Source organism: Empidonax traillii, unplaced genomic scaffold (assembly GCF_003031625.1).
Source record: "Empidonax traillii isolate 1590-97213 ecotype Southwest subspecies unplaced genomic scaffold, ASM303162v1 scaffold101:size1699134, whole genome shotgun sequence".
In the NCBI taxonomy this organism is placed as follows: domain Eukaryota; kingdom Metazoa; phylum Chordata; class Aves; order Passeriformes; family Tyrannidae; genus Empidonax; species Empidonax traillii.
Window position 1 is genome coordinate 1,080,841 of NW_020955294.1, and position 16,004 is coordinate 1,096,844.

At 43.3% G+C, this 16,004-nt stretch overlaps 1 protein-coding gene across 2 annotated transcripts in view; it reads right to left on the bottom strand.

Annotated features, from left to right (window-relative positions):
• The window catches only part of MYL10 (myosin light chain 10), an 87,256-nt gene that overhangs the window by 2,410 nt on the left and 68,842 nt on the right, over positions 1-16,004 (bottom strand). For both annotated transcript variants that reach the window (XM_027882099.1, XM_027882098.1), the window contains 4 exons: positions 11,565-11,651; positions 8,852-8,927; positions 7,360-7,464; positions 3,871-3,949 (listed from right to left, as the gene is read on the bottom strand). In XM_027882099.1, coding sequence (XP_027737900.1) covers positions 3,871-3,949; positions 7,360-7,464; positions 8,852-8,927; positions 11,565-11,651 — 347 coding nt within the window. The remainder of the gene's footprint in view (positions 1-3,870; positions 3,950-7,359; positions 7,465-8,851; positions 8,928-11,564; positions 11,652-16,004) is intronic.

Consider the following 16,004-nt stretch of genomic DNA (forward strand, 5'->3'; position numbering starts at 1 on the left):
GTCTGTTGTACAAAAACAAAAGCTGAAGCAAATATAGAAATCTGGTTTGGTTTGTAGATTTGGAAAAAAAATAAAAAAGGGCTTCTTTTTTGAAGAATTTGTTGTGGGAGAGTGAGAGCAACAGCTCTTCTGAAAGCAGCCCTTTCTGTTTTCTAAAGGGAATATTTATTCCTCCTTCTTAAAGGGAATATTCTAAACTAACTATTTGTAATAGAAATCGTGCCTGAGCAGGAACCCTTCCAGATGAGCAAAATTCACCTCCTGTGGATGCAGATGTTGAGGTAAAATAGTGACTCTCCCCTTTCTGCTCCCCTACACTGTGCATCTCAAGTGGGAAAAGTCACCCAGATAAAACTGGTTTGGATGGCAAAGCTACAGCAGCACTTCCTCAGAGCTCTGACTCATATTTTTTTCCTTCTTGTTGATAGGAAGTGCTCAGTTGGAAGCCCAGAAAGGGAAAACTGGAAAAAAAAAAAAAAAAAAGAAGTTTCTGGGTGATGAATAAGGATCTTACCCACAAGGGCAAGTGTGAAAATATCCGTGCAAGTTTTGGGAAATGCTCTGAAGTCACAGACAGAGCTTAAGCTATTGTTTATATTTTTCCTGCATTACTTCAGCCTTCTCTTTACTTAGCAAAGTTTCTTCATCCCTTTGTCTCAAATTGCTGTTTGTGTTTTATTCCCTGTATTATTTGGGGTGTGACTGCGTTTTGGACGTCAAATTCTCGACTGATCAGTGGGTGCAAGAGCAGAGGCCTCACTCACCTCAGCATAAACTGATTGCTGGATATCTGTGCAGGGGGGCAAACAGCATCAGCAAATGTAAATGGGAAGTGTGATCTGGGAAGGAGCTTGGGGAATACAGGGAAGCACTGACAGCAATTTTGTCACAAGTCACAAATAAACTTCGTCACAAACAGGACTGAATTAAAAAGAGATCTGGGCACTGTGTGTCTTCCATTCACATGCTTAAAGTATTTAGGGGAAGAGATCGAATATCTAATTATGATCTTCTGATGCACAGCCCAGTAGGCTCTGGCACACTCAGAAGGAGGAAGGACTGAGTAAAGGATCTATGCACATTTTCCATTATTTATTTTATAGGGAAACAAACACTCACAATTTCCAAAGCCAGAAATTATGGAATTTTTTTCTTTGCGTTTCTTGCTCTCTTTATAAAGACTTTTTGCTTCTCAAAAATCCAAACCAAACCCAAAGTCTTCTGGGCAAAAAAGAACATTCATGTGCCTTGAGGCGGGAATCTAAATGCTGTCTCTTGTCCTGGCTGACCTCAGATCCTTCCACAGTTACAAATACCTTGCTGCATTCTGATCTTTTCAGCACCTTTTTTTAAATTATCTGTGAAATCTCGAGGACATTTTGGTTTTCCACTGGATTTGCCCTTTCTACAGGGGTGTCTTGGAGAAAAACAGGTGAGTTGAAAGGAGCAGAGCTACCCTGAGAGCCATCACTGGCTCAGCCCCAGGGACCCCCAAAGGTCCTCTTTCATCTCCCTGGGCCCATTTTCACCTGGTGCAAATGTGAACAGCTCTGTTGGCATCAGCACTGGGCAGAGTTGGTGTTGGCCTGACTCACCCTGTCCCATGAATGGCATTTGGGACTGAATCATCCAACCTTTCCAAGCACTGTGCCAGTTCACACCAGCTGAGCATGAGAGCGAAAGCATTCTCCCTTTTTGACATCATGCTCTAGGAAGGGTTTTATGTGGGGGATAATGATGCAGACAAACAAAGTCTGTCATTGAATTTGGAAGTAAGTTATAAACTCCTGGAGCTTCTGGAAAGGTTAGAAGGCTCCATCCCAGCTACCATCAGTTGGACTAAGTGAGTCATTTCCAGACTAGAGGTGAAAACACGCCGAGGGAAGAGACATAAAAACCCCCAGAAGGATGTTAACTCCATGAACATAAAAAGAAGTTCTGATTAAAAGGTCAGCGTGGCTGGTTTGGGAGAGAAACATTCCAGGATTTTTTTTAATATGGAGAAATATTATTTATTAACATTAACAGTCATATTGAAACGGCTGCGTGAGCCAACAGAAAAATTATTTCAAAACCTTCAAATGTCTAAATTTTGGAAGCATATGAATAGAAGTTAAACCTCAAAGACATTCACGGAATTGATTTAATGGTTTGTTCTGTAATGATCAACATTACCCTCGGGTCTAATAAGTAAACATTATGCTCTGTTGTGGTGATGAACTAAAACAATTGTCTAATGTTAGCAGTGCAGTGGGGGTGGGGACAAGGTTGACCTTTTCCATCAAGGAAAAATAAAAGTATTTCTCTCTCATCTTCATTTTGGAGTGGGATGCTGCATTCCTGATTTGCCCCATACTCCAGCTGGCTTCCAGCATCCAAGGAATGTAGAGCTGGACACAGGGTGGCAAGCTGCAGATTTTGTATGCAGGGTATTGTTACAGATAGTGGTGGGAAATACAACATTTCATGGGGTTTGCGGTATCAGAAGTTCGTATTTCACGGCTGTGATTTCACTGCCCTGTGATCTGCCCTATCTGGCAACAGGCTGCGTTTATTCTGGTTGTTTGAGTCACTTCTGATACGATCCTCTGACTGTTCTTCCCAAGCTGCTGGGATAATGTTAACCCCAAAGCCATCAGGACAGCTGTTAACCCTCTGTTCCTGCTGGTTGTTTGCTACATCCATTTGTGCTTTCGTTAATTTGGAAGCTCTTAGTTAAAACACTTCTCCTGGCTTTTATTTTGCATGTTGCACACCAGAGTGTGACTCTCACACCCACTGGGGGACTGTCCCAGAACAGCCCGTTGGTAAAGGAAAGAAATGTTGCATATGTGAATTTTATGTTTTCAGCTGGCTTTCAGGAGACATCAGTAATTGCAGATAAGAGCGTGTAAACCTTCATGGGATCCCACTCAGAGCTTATCACAACATTTGCAGAATTAGTTGAGGCAAATAGTTCTGTAATTCATGGATCCCAATAAATGTCCTGTACATATCATGCTTTATAAAATCTCCCTGCAATGGCTGCTGCAACAGAAGTATAGACCCCAAATTCACCATTAGAGTTAAGCATATGCAGAAATCCAGGTACATAAAGCATTTCTCTGGAGCCATAGGTCAGACCTCCCCATCCACTGCCCTGGTTTGATATCATTTATCCCACTTACCTGAAGGCCTGTTCTGGCAGTGCAATGAGGGTTCACATTTGTGCAATTAGCACTGGAAGTCTTTTTACATTGCTTTGTTGGGGCAGCAGGTTGGGAATACAAATTAGGCCCTGCCTCCTTATTTTAAAAAATAGCCGTATTGACAATAATTGCCAGATTATTGATAGTATTATTAGGGTTGGCTCCCACCACATCCAGTGGAATTTTACTGCAAGTTATTGTCTGGAGGCTCAAACCATAACTGCGTAAAAAGGAAAATGTCCTGCACTAAAACCATGTCACAGAGTTAATTAAATTGATCACTTTTTTAAGGAGGGAGTAGCTGTCCCATTTGAGTCAAGCACTCTGAGAGTTAGGCACCAGACACTGGTTTTAATTTTACATATGGAGTTGATCTACAAAGAGTCATGTGTTGATTTATACCCAGACCTTCAAAAAAAGGCTATCTAATGGCCTACATGTGATTATATTTCCGTTGCCTCTCGCAGTGTCTGAAGACAATAACATCTCTTTTTGGTACACAAACACATTCATACAATAGTCCAGTCTTTTAACTCCGGCTTACAAAGCTAAATGTTCCTTTGCCTGACAGTTCCTCTGTCTCTTAAAGCACCGTGAAAAATACAGCTTTTAAGCAGCTCTTTAAAATGGTGCAATTATTGGGGTTGTTGTTATTCTTTTAAAGGATCTGAAATAAACTTACTAGTCTGCCTTGATGCGGCCTTTTCCTTCTGGGTCGAAAATCTTAAAAGCATTCAGAATGGTTTCTTCTGGGTCCGTGCCTGAAATTAATGAAACATCATTTAGGAGCCTGGTGGATGTGTTTCTCCTGCTGCTGAACACTTGCTAAGTAATTGCATTCACTTGAAAACAGTGCAAAATGGAGAAATCTGCAGTTGTGGGTTTGAAGACAAAGGTTCCTTAAGTCGGCAGCATTTGTCATGTCAGATAAACAATAGAGGTGAATAGTTCAATGCTCAGAAGCTTAAAAATAATAACTCATATCTATTCTGTGTCTGCAGGAGAGAAAACTTCCAGGAACTGGTCTCCAATATCAGTACCCAGAGGATTAGTGGCTTTCAGAAATGAAAATATAACAAACTGTTTCCCTCACTGGCTTCCTTTAATCTTGTACAGTACGTTCCTTGTAAAAACACTTTTTGATGTTACTTGTTCTTCACTGTATAGAGAAGAGGTTATTTCCCTCACTGAAGGAAATGGAGCTCATCATGAAATCCAAATGCCAATGGAATGCAATGGAAACAGGATGATCAATGTAAAATGGTGATCTGCACTTATTTCCCCTTAAACATCTCCTCATTAAGTGCGACTTATAGAAACAGGATGGTTTAAAGCACCAGACTGTGGCTCCCAGGTTTTGCTTCTGCTCTTAGTTGGGCCACAGATTTTTGGTATGAGTTTAATATCCCTGCCCCTCTGCTCCCAGCAGTAAAATGATAGTAATGGTCTTCCTTTTCTTCCATCTATTTAGACTGGAAAAAATCTGTGTCAGAGACTCGCTTTCACAGTGCCTTAATCTTGGGGCGTCTGACTGTGCTGTAATATTGCTGATTTTCAGTACACTCACAGTCTCAACCCACTCCCAAGAATACACTGTAGACTCTGTTTCTGACTATTCCACAATATTTGAAAATATTACTGCAGTATATACAACACAGGTCTTTGCAGCTGTAGGAAACCAAAGCTACGAGCAGGTAAACTGACCTGAGGACAAATGAAGCTTCGTGGTAAACTGAAATACTGAAAGAGTGACTTAAAAAGGATGGAACACAAAGAATTGCAGATTCAAAGTTTGTTTCAAAGTTTGGCAGAGATAGAACCCGGCCAAGGTTCCCTGCTCTAGTGGCTGCATACCCTCCTGATGCTTTCCTAGCTGTCTTTGTTCAGATTTCCCCAGGGTTGGTGCTGTCCTGGTGGATGGAACAGGAACAAACCTCGGGCTATCCTGCCTCCTCCTTGTCACGCACTGGCCATGTGTATTTTTTGGGCCAAGCTGCAGGCAGTGCATTCAAACTGCAGTGAATCTGCGATCAATACAAAGAGCATCGGTGTTTAATGAGTGTTTTGATTGTCCCGTGAAGAGAAACGTCCCCCAGCTCCGAGGAGAGCTCTGCATTTTAAGTGCTCACCGCTGTGGGGGGGATTTTTTTTTTTCCCTTGCTGTGTTTTGCATTTTCTACTCTGTCATATCCCTGGACTTTGGCTTTGAAGAGAAGCAATGCAGCAGGCATTCTTTATTGATTAGCTGGTAAATAAAGTGGTTTCTTTGATGTGCGGCATCTCTGTTTTCTGTACAAATTGTATTATTCTGACTCCCTGTAGAAGCAGCTCCATGTGGTTGGCATTAACATAAACCGAGTTTTGTTAGCTGTTCATCTGGCATCGTAATCTCGGCGTACAAAGCTAAAGCTCATCCTGAAAATCCCAGCTTCCCCTTTATGACAGAAATCAATTATAGCACAACAAATTTTACTTAGAAAGCACCTTTCACCAAATTCTCTGAGTGGTACTTAGCTAATAAAGAGTGTTGCAAAATTGCCATATCCACTTCCTCTAGCCCTTTCTCCCTTTCTAATTGCACTACAAAGGCTCTTCATCCCAATTAGTTTTGATTGGGAATGTGCAGTCTTTTGGCTGTGCTTCCTTTGCATGACAAACCCAACCAGAAGGGCATGACAAGCACAGCTGTGATTTTCCCTTCACCAAATGGAAATTAAAAAAACCCTCCTCCCCTGCAAGTAGCCAACAGGAAACCTGCAGACAAGAGGGTTATGCTTTGCCATTCACCTTCCTGTGCTGGCTCTGCTTTTAGGCCACACAATTGGCAGGGCCAGAGTCTTTGCCAGCTTCAGCAACTGTAAAGGACAAGAGGGAAGGGAAGAGGAGCTCATTTCCATGCCCTCTGTGAGCATCACAAATGGAATAATGGGCAGCAGGGCACCCCACAACAAACATCCACATACCCCCGAAGGAAAACTGCAGAGGAGGGCACTGCCTTCTGTGCCAGGTGACACCTGGCATGTAAAGGTGGAGGTGCCACATTTATCAAGACAGATTGATGTCTGGGTAATAAAATCCCCTCCTCTGTGTCAATCTACAGCCTCCTCCATCCCCTCTCATGCTTCCCAGACTCGCTGCTCTCTTTAGCAGGAGGGTATTTTCTTCAAGGACTAACTACATGAATTCTTTCTTTCAGACCTCTCTATTTTCTATTCCAAGCATAGAAAGCCCTCCACTGGAATTGTGCTCAGCAATGTAAAGCCAGAATCCGGGAACAATACAACAACTGCTTTTAAGAAGACTGTATAGGATTTTTCCATTTTTCTGTTCATTAGCTATTTTAACAAACTTCTGGAATGTGCTTGGCTGAGGCCAGCCTTGCTTTGAAGGTCAAGGCTTTCACCATTCTCTAATGCATGTGGGAAGATGATGGTTTCTCTTGGCTTCACCCCCCCTCTTTTGCAGTTTCTAGCCATGAGCAGAAGAGAGATGACTGAATTACCAGCCCACACAACAAATTTAGTACCCATATTTTCTGAACTACCCCCAGTGATCCCTATAAATTCTGCAGCAATGGGTAAAATCCCTCTGCCTTACCATTGCAAATCCCCTGAGATTTAATTATTTCATTAAGTGAAGTCTTCACCTAATGCAAAATCACTACTGACCTCAAGAGACACCAAGGCTGGGCCACTGGGTTACAACTAATACAGAAAATAGGGAAGCCCACGCTCCTCTTCATGCCCTGGAACTGCAAGGAGGGTGCAGAGATCATGTTTGCCTAAAGACCCAAAGGAGTGTAAAAAGGGGCTTTTCTCCAGAAACAGAGAAAATACTTTAAAACCAGCTAACACTGGGAGGAACTGACTTCAGCCTAGGAAGCTGCTGGTGGTGAGTAACTCCCCTCCCCGTGCCCCAGGCTGCTGGGATTTCACTGCTTTCTCAGCTTAGCACTTTCATGTGAGCTTGTGTAAGCTAAATCCCACCTTTGAACTGTCCTCTGGACCGTCCCTTAGCCTTTCATACTTCAGCTCTGCCTGCAAAGGTGGAGATCCCTCCTTGCCTCTGAGCGCTGTTCTGTGGGTACATGATTATCATTTGCAAGGTGCTGAGATATTTCAGTGCCGAGCAGCTTTGACAGATACCTCTCCAATCCCCCAGAGGTACTTACCTTTCAGCTTTTCCCCAAACATAGTAAGGAAGACAGTGAAGTTAATAGGACCTGGCGCCTCCTTCACCATGTCTTCAAGCTCTTCATTCTTGACATTCAGACGACCTGCAGCAGAGATCATTTTTCATAATAAATCACAAATTGTGTTTCAAAAAACGATTCCCATTCATCTCCTCCCACTGGGGAGCTCAGGGCTCCATACAACTTTGCTAATAACATGGTAGAACACAACTCCCAAATACCCCAGTGGAAAAGGAATTGGCAGAGCTGGCTCTGAGATCAAAGGGTGACTGAAGGAGTAAGGAGGATAAATAACACAGACATGGCCAGCAGTGGACGAGGCAAGGGGCACTTCCAAATAAACTCCTGTTTGCTTTTGTTTTGTTTTCGGGGTTTTTTTACCTCAGGTGAAATATGGGCCCCACTGATGTTAATACAGCAGAGATCAAAGTGATGAAGTGAATCCAAGGTCTCAGTCCTTGCCCTCCTGTGTATTGAGACACCTCACTGAGTAGAGGGCAGATGGATGAGCTGAGTAGCCCTATCCCTTCCCCATCCTTGTGCAGTCCCCTGATGAGAATTTAGACCCTGGCAACCCTTCTCAAATTGAGAGGTAATTTGCTGTGACTGTACTTTATAGTTGTTGAAGGGCTTCACTGAACAGGAAAGGCACCAGAACTTGGCCTTAAGAAATAAATATTTCAGGGTAACAGTAGCTACAGGCCAAAGTTTGCAAACCTCATTGTCACAATAAAGAGTTCAGGAGCTTCTGCTCCTTGCAGTGACTCTGCTGGCATCTGATTCCACCCTGGGGAGCACTAAAGATTCTTATCAAACTCGTTTTAATAAGATCCAGATGGCAAAATCCCAAATGCCTACATCACTGTTCAAGCCCTCAGATGTTGCAACGAGGATACAACTCCAGGTTTGGGATCACGAGCATTTTAATTTTTCCTTTCCTTGGGAAGATTTGCTCTAATCTGCTTGATATTATCAGGGCTGTGATAGGCATGGAATGGACAATACCTAATCTCATGACATGCACATTTCACCCCACATGAAGCCCAGAACCTCACATGAAGTCCTCCTGTTTTTGCGTGGGCAGAGGAGCAGCCAGTCCACGGCAGCAGAGCTAATCAGTGGATATTCCATGGCTCCCAGATGAAAAAGGTGCAGCCTGGGAAGCCTGGATTCAGAGGCAAATCAGAAATGCCTGGCATGGACCCCTGCCTGGGTGGGCTTGTTCTGAAATAGTTGCAGGGGAGGGATCAGACCTCTTCCCAAGGAGACTGTGCAGGAGACCTTCCAGCTGGAGCTCTGCAGTGACACAGCAACCACCAGAAGGAGGAAGGTCAAACTGGACAGGTTTCCTTTTGCCTCCCGTGAATCTCATCACTTATCCCCCTGTAATTCTAGTACAGACCTTTCTTAGGTGTTTGACACTGCATTTTTTTCAAGTATTGAAGGATTAGTTTTAATTATGGCAGTTTACCTAGAGCAGCAAACGTGTCTCTCAAGTCTGCTTTGTCAATGAAGCCGTCCCTGTTCTGATCCATGATGGTAAAAGCCTGTGGGAAGAAAAAGGAACAGGTACTGTTACTGCCACTGCACAGGACAGTGCTGCAACCACACACACCAGGCCAGGGGGGTATGATACTCATCCTGCAAAAAGGAATATTTAACTTCCTTGGATTCCTCCGCATCACAGCACCTCACTGCACTTTCCTCACTTTCAACACACTACTGTGTCTTGGCAAGGGGCTTAATTAAACCCACCCAAACTTCTTCTTGCTAAATTACTGCTCAGTGCAGCGAGCAGCTGGGCTGGAGCCAGTGCTGGCAGCTCCAGCCATTGAGGCCTTAACCCATAAAAGTTGGAATTAGGGAGACTTTAGTCAGGGAGGATTTAGGCAGTGCTTGCTCTGTGTGTTTGTACCTTCCCCATACCCCATTCTCTGTGCAGTTATGTTCTGTAAAACATTTAATTTCTGTAGATACCTCTCTGCAATCAACCTGAAGTCACTTCCTTCTGGGACTTAAAATGGCCCATCATACGGAGATAGCTGAATTGTCAGAAGTACAGAGAAATCCTATTCCATAGGATAATATATTTAAAGGTTTTTCCCCTTTCCAATAAACTGTATCCTTGAGACAGTACTCTGACTGACCCTGATGTGCTGACCTTAAATACTCTTGTCAGGCAAAATAGAAAAAAACCAGTTAATTTATTTTTATATTCAGCCAACACAGACTTGATGTTCTCTGACCATTCCTTACCAAGCCAGTTAACTGCCCATCTATCTGTTTACCTGTTTGTCTGTCTCTTTATTTGCTGCCATCACACTTTTAATGTTTCATTGATTTGGAAAGATTTTAATGACCTGAAATCCCCCTGGTCATACCAGGCATGTCTCTGAAGCTGGTTATCTGCCTGACAGGCACATCAATATGAGAGTGTATCTTCACAGTGACCAGGAATTATTCCTACTTCAGTATTATGATGAAGGACTGTGTTCTCAGGAGAACACAGCCACAGTAACTTGCAGAGTTTTTAAAATCTGCTGCTCTGCAGGGTGCATTTCCTTCCCTGGTTGTATTATATCCACAGATCTTGATGTAGTTTCACCTCCAGTTTCTTACAAAGCCCCACTGCTCACATTCCAGTTTGCCACATCCGTGTTCATAATCCTTCCCTTACCTGCCAAACCATCCCCTCATAAAGAATTGAGCCCAACGCTTTGGAGATGCTTTCCTTTCCCTGGGGAAGGTTTGCTTGGAATGGTGATCCCCACGATTTGGAAGCAGAACAGGAGAAAATATGAAGAGCGAAGCAAAAACCAGCAAGCTCACACAAGACAGGAAGAGCATCAAATATTGTAATGGGTGAACTTTAAACAGCACAACAGCAGTGCTGAAACATTTGCTGGTGAGCTGGTTGAAATCTCTGGATAAAAATGTTCTGATCAAAACCAGCTTTTCCGAAATGCTTGTCCCAAATATGCAGTTTTTAGACACAACATGGTCTTGGGTTTCATGCCATTAGTCTGCCACCATCCTCCTAGAAATGTTCCCAGGATTATCTGATTTAGAGGAGAGAAAATAGGGCATTCTGCTTGCTGGTCCTTCTTCAAACAGTAATCCTTGTTGGAAATAAAATGGAGGTTCATAGGATGTGGAGAAGAGGTGGGAGAAGAGTGTTAAACGTGTTCCCATTAACTGGGGAGAAATTATTAGTAGTTCCGATCCATTTAGCTGGGTCATATTCCCAGTCCTTTGTATGGGTTTTAGTCTCATCCACCGCTGAGTTTTCCTGGTGGGAATCCTCATGGAAAGTACTGTTGAGGGACCCATGCACAAAATGAAACAATAGACATTTATCACATCAGAAATGGCTTTGGAGGTGTGAGATAGAAAAAATGGGGGGAAAGCCAATAATTTGACAACCCAATCCAGAAAGTGATGGTCTCACAGACATTCTAGAATGTCCACTCAGAAAAAGAACATAAATTTATCAAGTAGATTTTCTGTCTTTAATGTGCTCCAGCTTTCATGCCAGCCCATCCGATTTACCTTCTTACCTGTGCTTAAAGAATCTGCAGTGCATGGAATGTCAGAGTCCTTGGGAGCCAAAAAGTGCTTTGTTAATCTCAAGATGTTGTTTTGGTTTATTGGCATTTGTGGAGAAAGTCAGCTGAGGGCTTCTTGGTGTTTTCATTTCTAGTTTGTGGGCACTCTTAGAAGGGCACAGAAGAACATTTTCTGTTGCTGTTGTGGAACAGACCATGGATTAAAGCCCTGGTTCAATCAGGCATCCCTATTCAGGGTAATTATTGAGCATGTAAGACTATTCTTATTTAAAATGCCACTTTAACTGTGATCAAGTGTCTTCCTGAATCAGGTCTGAAGCGGATGAGATGGTAATTTTCCTTTATTTTGGAGCAGGGGCTTTTTTTCAAATAAGTCTGGAGCTTGAAACGGGAGAGTGAGGGACAGAAGAAGGAAAGAAAGAAAGAATGAAAGAAGAAAAGAAAGAACAAACAAACACACAAGGAAAATGATACACCAGCCAAAACCACAGGGATGATTCAGAAACAACTGTGTGTTCTATTAAAGCAGCTGGAGAATTGAATAAGGGTACAAACAAAACCTATGTTACTCATTAGCAATAACAGGAGACTGTGGAGAACAGCAGCACAGTGACCCACCTCTTTGAACTCCTGGATCTGGGTTTGTTCAAACATAGAGAACACATTGGAACCACCTTCTATCTTCTTCTTTGCCTTTTTGGGAGCCTGTAATACAAAGAAGAAGATCAAATATATATTCTTTTGTCTGTTAAGCACCCATGAAAACAAATTCCATCTTCAACAGAAAGTAAAATATATACAGCCAAGTAATACAAGAGGATTGTGCTTTGTTAGAACAAGGTTTTTCATTCAATCCTATATATATACATAAATAGGATTGAATATATGTGTGTGTGTGTGTGTATATACAATAAAAATTGCTCTCACTGAGGATTTTTATCACTCCTGCTGGAGTGATTTCATTCCCTCCTGGAACCTGACAGCTCAGATAAACAAGGACACTGTCACTGGGCTGCCTTAAAAAGGTGAGAGACCCAAAGTGTGGCTCAACATCGTGACTGGTGCACTGCCTGTTCCCCCAGGGAAGTGCCTGTTCCTGGGGCACAGTCACCTCCACCTCATGGATTACAGACCATCTGATTCCACACTGGCTTTGCAGAGCTCAGTGCTTCAGGAGCAGTGATGAAATGTTGTGGTGCCACTTGGAGATATAAGGTCGAAATCCCAACCTGCTGTCCTCAGGGAATTCCAGCAATTCAGGAAAGTGCCTACAGGTGCTGCTTCTTCCCAGCTCCCATGCTGGGACCAGCAGCAGGATTCCAAGTAGGGCCCTGCATGGAGACTCAGTTCAGGAACTATAAAGGGAAATAATATCATTTCCTTCATACACTGAAATGTTTCAAAATCTGCTCTGTCTGGACCAACAGTGACTGAACAGATTAATCCTTCCTGTGCAGGAACACCCTCTACACTTGAAACCTATATTCTTTTACCAACCTATGACTCTATACCACATTATCTTAGTAGACCATGTTATTTTAATATTCAAGATAGTCATCTTAAGTAAAAGGGCAGGACTGCTTTTATCACCATTCCATAGTCTGGAGGCTGAGACAGGGCAAGATTGGGGAAAGAGCTACAATGATATCTAAGAATCTAATGCTCCCTAAAAATCAGTCAGAACTAGACTTCATTAAATATCTTTGAATAAGGGCCCAACCAGCTTGACTAAGACAATACAGTTCTTGTTCTGCAGTAAAGAATAAAATCTGTGATTTCTACGGATTACAGAAATGTTTTAACCACAGCATTATCCTTAACTTGGGGCAGGATAATGAGCTGCATTGCCTTTGGAGTTCCCTTCCAGACAGATTACTTTTTTCTTTATCATTTTTACTTTTAAACTTCATTATCATAGTCCCACCTGGTTCTCGTGTCACAGAAAATTAGTCTTACTTAGTTTGGGCTATTCTGCATGAAACAGAAGGCAACTTCTACTGTCTCCTTTCATCAAAATAAAAAAGCCTGTGAAAGTTCAGATTCAATACTGATTTCAAATATCCCGAGGAGCAGAGCAGCTCAAGGAAATATTCCCACTTGGCTCTGTTTGAAGCATACATTGTCTGATCAATTTAATTTGCCAGGCAGATTTCTGCACTCAGCCACCCTGGTTTAGATCCCAGGATATGGAAGGGGGGAAATTAGGGCAGTGGTAGGCACTCCTCCACATACCCACACTCCAGACCTGTCAAGCTCCAATTAGCTAATGCAGAGCACTAAAATCTGGAAATAGGAATGGAAATCAAATGAAAAATATATTTGCAAGAGGGATAAAAACAAGGATAGAATGCCACCACAGGCATGGAAAAAAGAAGTTAATAAGTGGAATGTTTAATGAATGTAGAAATATTGATTTTGGAATAAACAGATTCCCTCCTCCTCCACATGAAATAAGTGTTATTTTTGAGCAGTCATGGGCAATCTTCCACATAACGTGAGGTGCCTGGTGGAGGTTTTCAACACTTCCAGATCGAATGGAAATATTAGGAACAATCCTCCATATTTCCATGTATTTGTTCCCTGAGGTAAAGGGGAAGCAGATGTTCCCAGTGGAACACATCGCAGGCTGTCGGGGGGAGCGACCGCGGGGCACGAGGACTCTCGGGGGGGGGCGGCCGAGCTGGTTCTTCTCTGGTCCTGCTGGTCTTGATGGAGACAAAACACGCTGTCCCCTTCTCCTGGGCTGCTCTGCTGTGGCCAAACACAGCATCCTTGTGCAGCGTGATAAATACTCCCCACAACAGCACACCATCTGTGTCTCTTTAATCTGTCACCACAGCGCAGGGCAGTGGGTCCAGCTCCTTGAAATGCCAAACGCCGGCAATTCCTCCATTAGTCCTCAGTTCAGTGGGCTCTCTGTGCTGTGAGGCTTTGAGCAAGGATTGTGGATGTAAGGAAGGATCAGATAAACCCAAAAGCTGTGGCTCAATATCTATATTAGAAACAGACCTGCAAGTCAAAAACCACCCGAAAGTTTCTTCACTTTGGTGAAGGCCTTTTCAAGGCAAAGAAGATTGAAAACTGGTTATACAGGGAACACTTACTGAAGTATCATAGAATCACTGTATGGCTTGGGTTGGGAGAGATCATGTAGTTCCAGCCTAGAAGAAACTCATCCCAGCATATTTGTTCAGTGGTACTCTCTGGTTTATCATCTCCAGGGGTGACAGAGGAGATCAGTGCCTGTGTTGCTCCATCCATCTCTAGTTTTTCTGAAGCTCTGGGTGTGGATCTTATTTATGACCTGCTCAGTTGTGGGACAGGGCTGAGACCACCAATATATCTCACAGGGGCCTCTGGACAGCTGCTGGGTGGGAATGGCCTTCCACCACCAATGTCAAACTAAGCCTTTTAGCACAAAATATATAGAGCATCTGGGCTTAGCAGGTCCCAGTATTGTAGTTTATCTGCCCTGAAAGGCCAGGAAATTTGTAATCACAGAAAGAAAGTGCACCCTGGTTTTGCACAAGTGATGGGTAGGCAGGTGAGGAGGAAGGCTGAGAGATAAGTGGGTGGAGCAGGAATAGAACAGGGTACATTGTCACTGTCTTTCTGGTGGGTAACTTGAATTAAAAGGCAGCTCTAAGAGAACAGAAATAGGTCCGTGCTGCTGTCTGACAATTCCAAGCTCTCCAGAATTTTTTAATGAACACAATCAGGATTCTGACTCCGGAGTATCTCTCTGAAGGAGTGGCATATTAAAAAGAACATCACAGAACTGAGCAGACATATGGTTTCTAAACTGCCAAAGATTCAGTAGGTGACCTGCAGAGGAGCGAGTGGGTGACTGACACATCACTTCTGCCTGCCTTGATTTCCCCACTCGTGACACACAAAGTGTGCTGAGCTGCACTTTGCCAAGATGGAGCAGCTCTCACTGCAGCATGTGCTGGGAGACTGACACACAAAACGTGCCAGATGAGCAACTGAAGAGCTGAGGGTCCCCTGGGCTCAGATTCCGAGGCCTCAATAGCACAGCAGTGGGAAGAATGTTGCAACAACTGAACAAGCCTATTAATATTCCTGCCTGAGTGTATTAATCATCCCATTGTGAAGAAAACAACACTTCACTTTAGAAGAGAAACCGCAGGCTTGTCGGGTATCACTCATTTGTCTTACTGATATTAGCACTCTCTCAATTAGCCTGGATTTTAAAGGGTCTTTTTTCGTTTGTTTTGGGTGGTTGGTTTTGGTTTGTTTTAGAAGGTTTCAGTGAAAAAGTGGAGCCATATACCAACATCTGGCCCCAGGAAAACTCTGTTAAACCACCATTTGCTTTGAGCTGAGTTTCCTTCAGTGAGGTTCTTTATGTTCCTCCTCTCTGGCACTGTCAGGGAGCCCGAGAGGACAAGGGTATGCAGGGACACAGGTAGGCAGAGACAGTGAGTGTGGATGGCCTTTGCCTTACTGGATGGAAGAACAGGGATTCATTTGTGTGTGTGTGTGTGTTCAAATGAATCAGAGTAAAGAAATCTCTGATTTCAGGGTGACCTAAAAGGAAAAGGGGCATTGAATCAGTTCATATCTCCATATGTAAAGGAAGAAGGAGATAAAAATACCTGGTTCTTACTTCAGAATATAAGGTGTTGTTTGCCCTGATAAATTCATAAAAGGCTCGTGCTAGGGCAGGTTCCTGACACCGGAGATACAGAGGAAGTGACACTGGATTATTGCAGGACTTCATCATCTCAGACCTTCAGTGAATTTTGCAGACAGGGTATGGTAAACCAGCCAAGCTCCTGCAAGCTAAACACAGGCACAGCTCCCTGACTGCCTGCTCAGGTGCACACTTCTGCCCTTCAGTAATTATAAAGCAACCAATCTCTACTCAGCATTTTCTGCAGAGCAGGAGTGTCTCCACAGGCAGTCAGGAGAGAGGGGCAGCACTCTGCCAGGAGCCACATTTTCGGTTTGGTTTGGGGACATCAGTTCCTTGTATGGTCCACCCTGCCTTAAAACACGCAGAGAACACTCTAAATAACTACAGGTGACAATGTG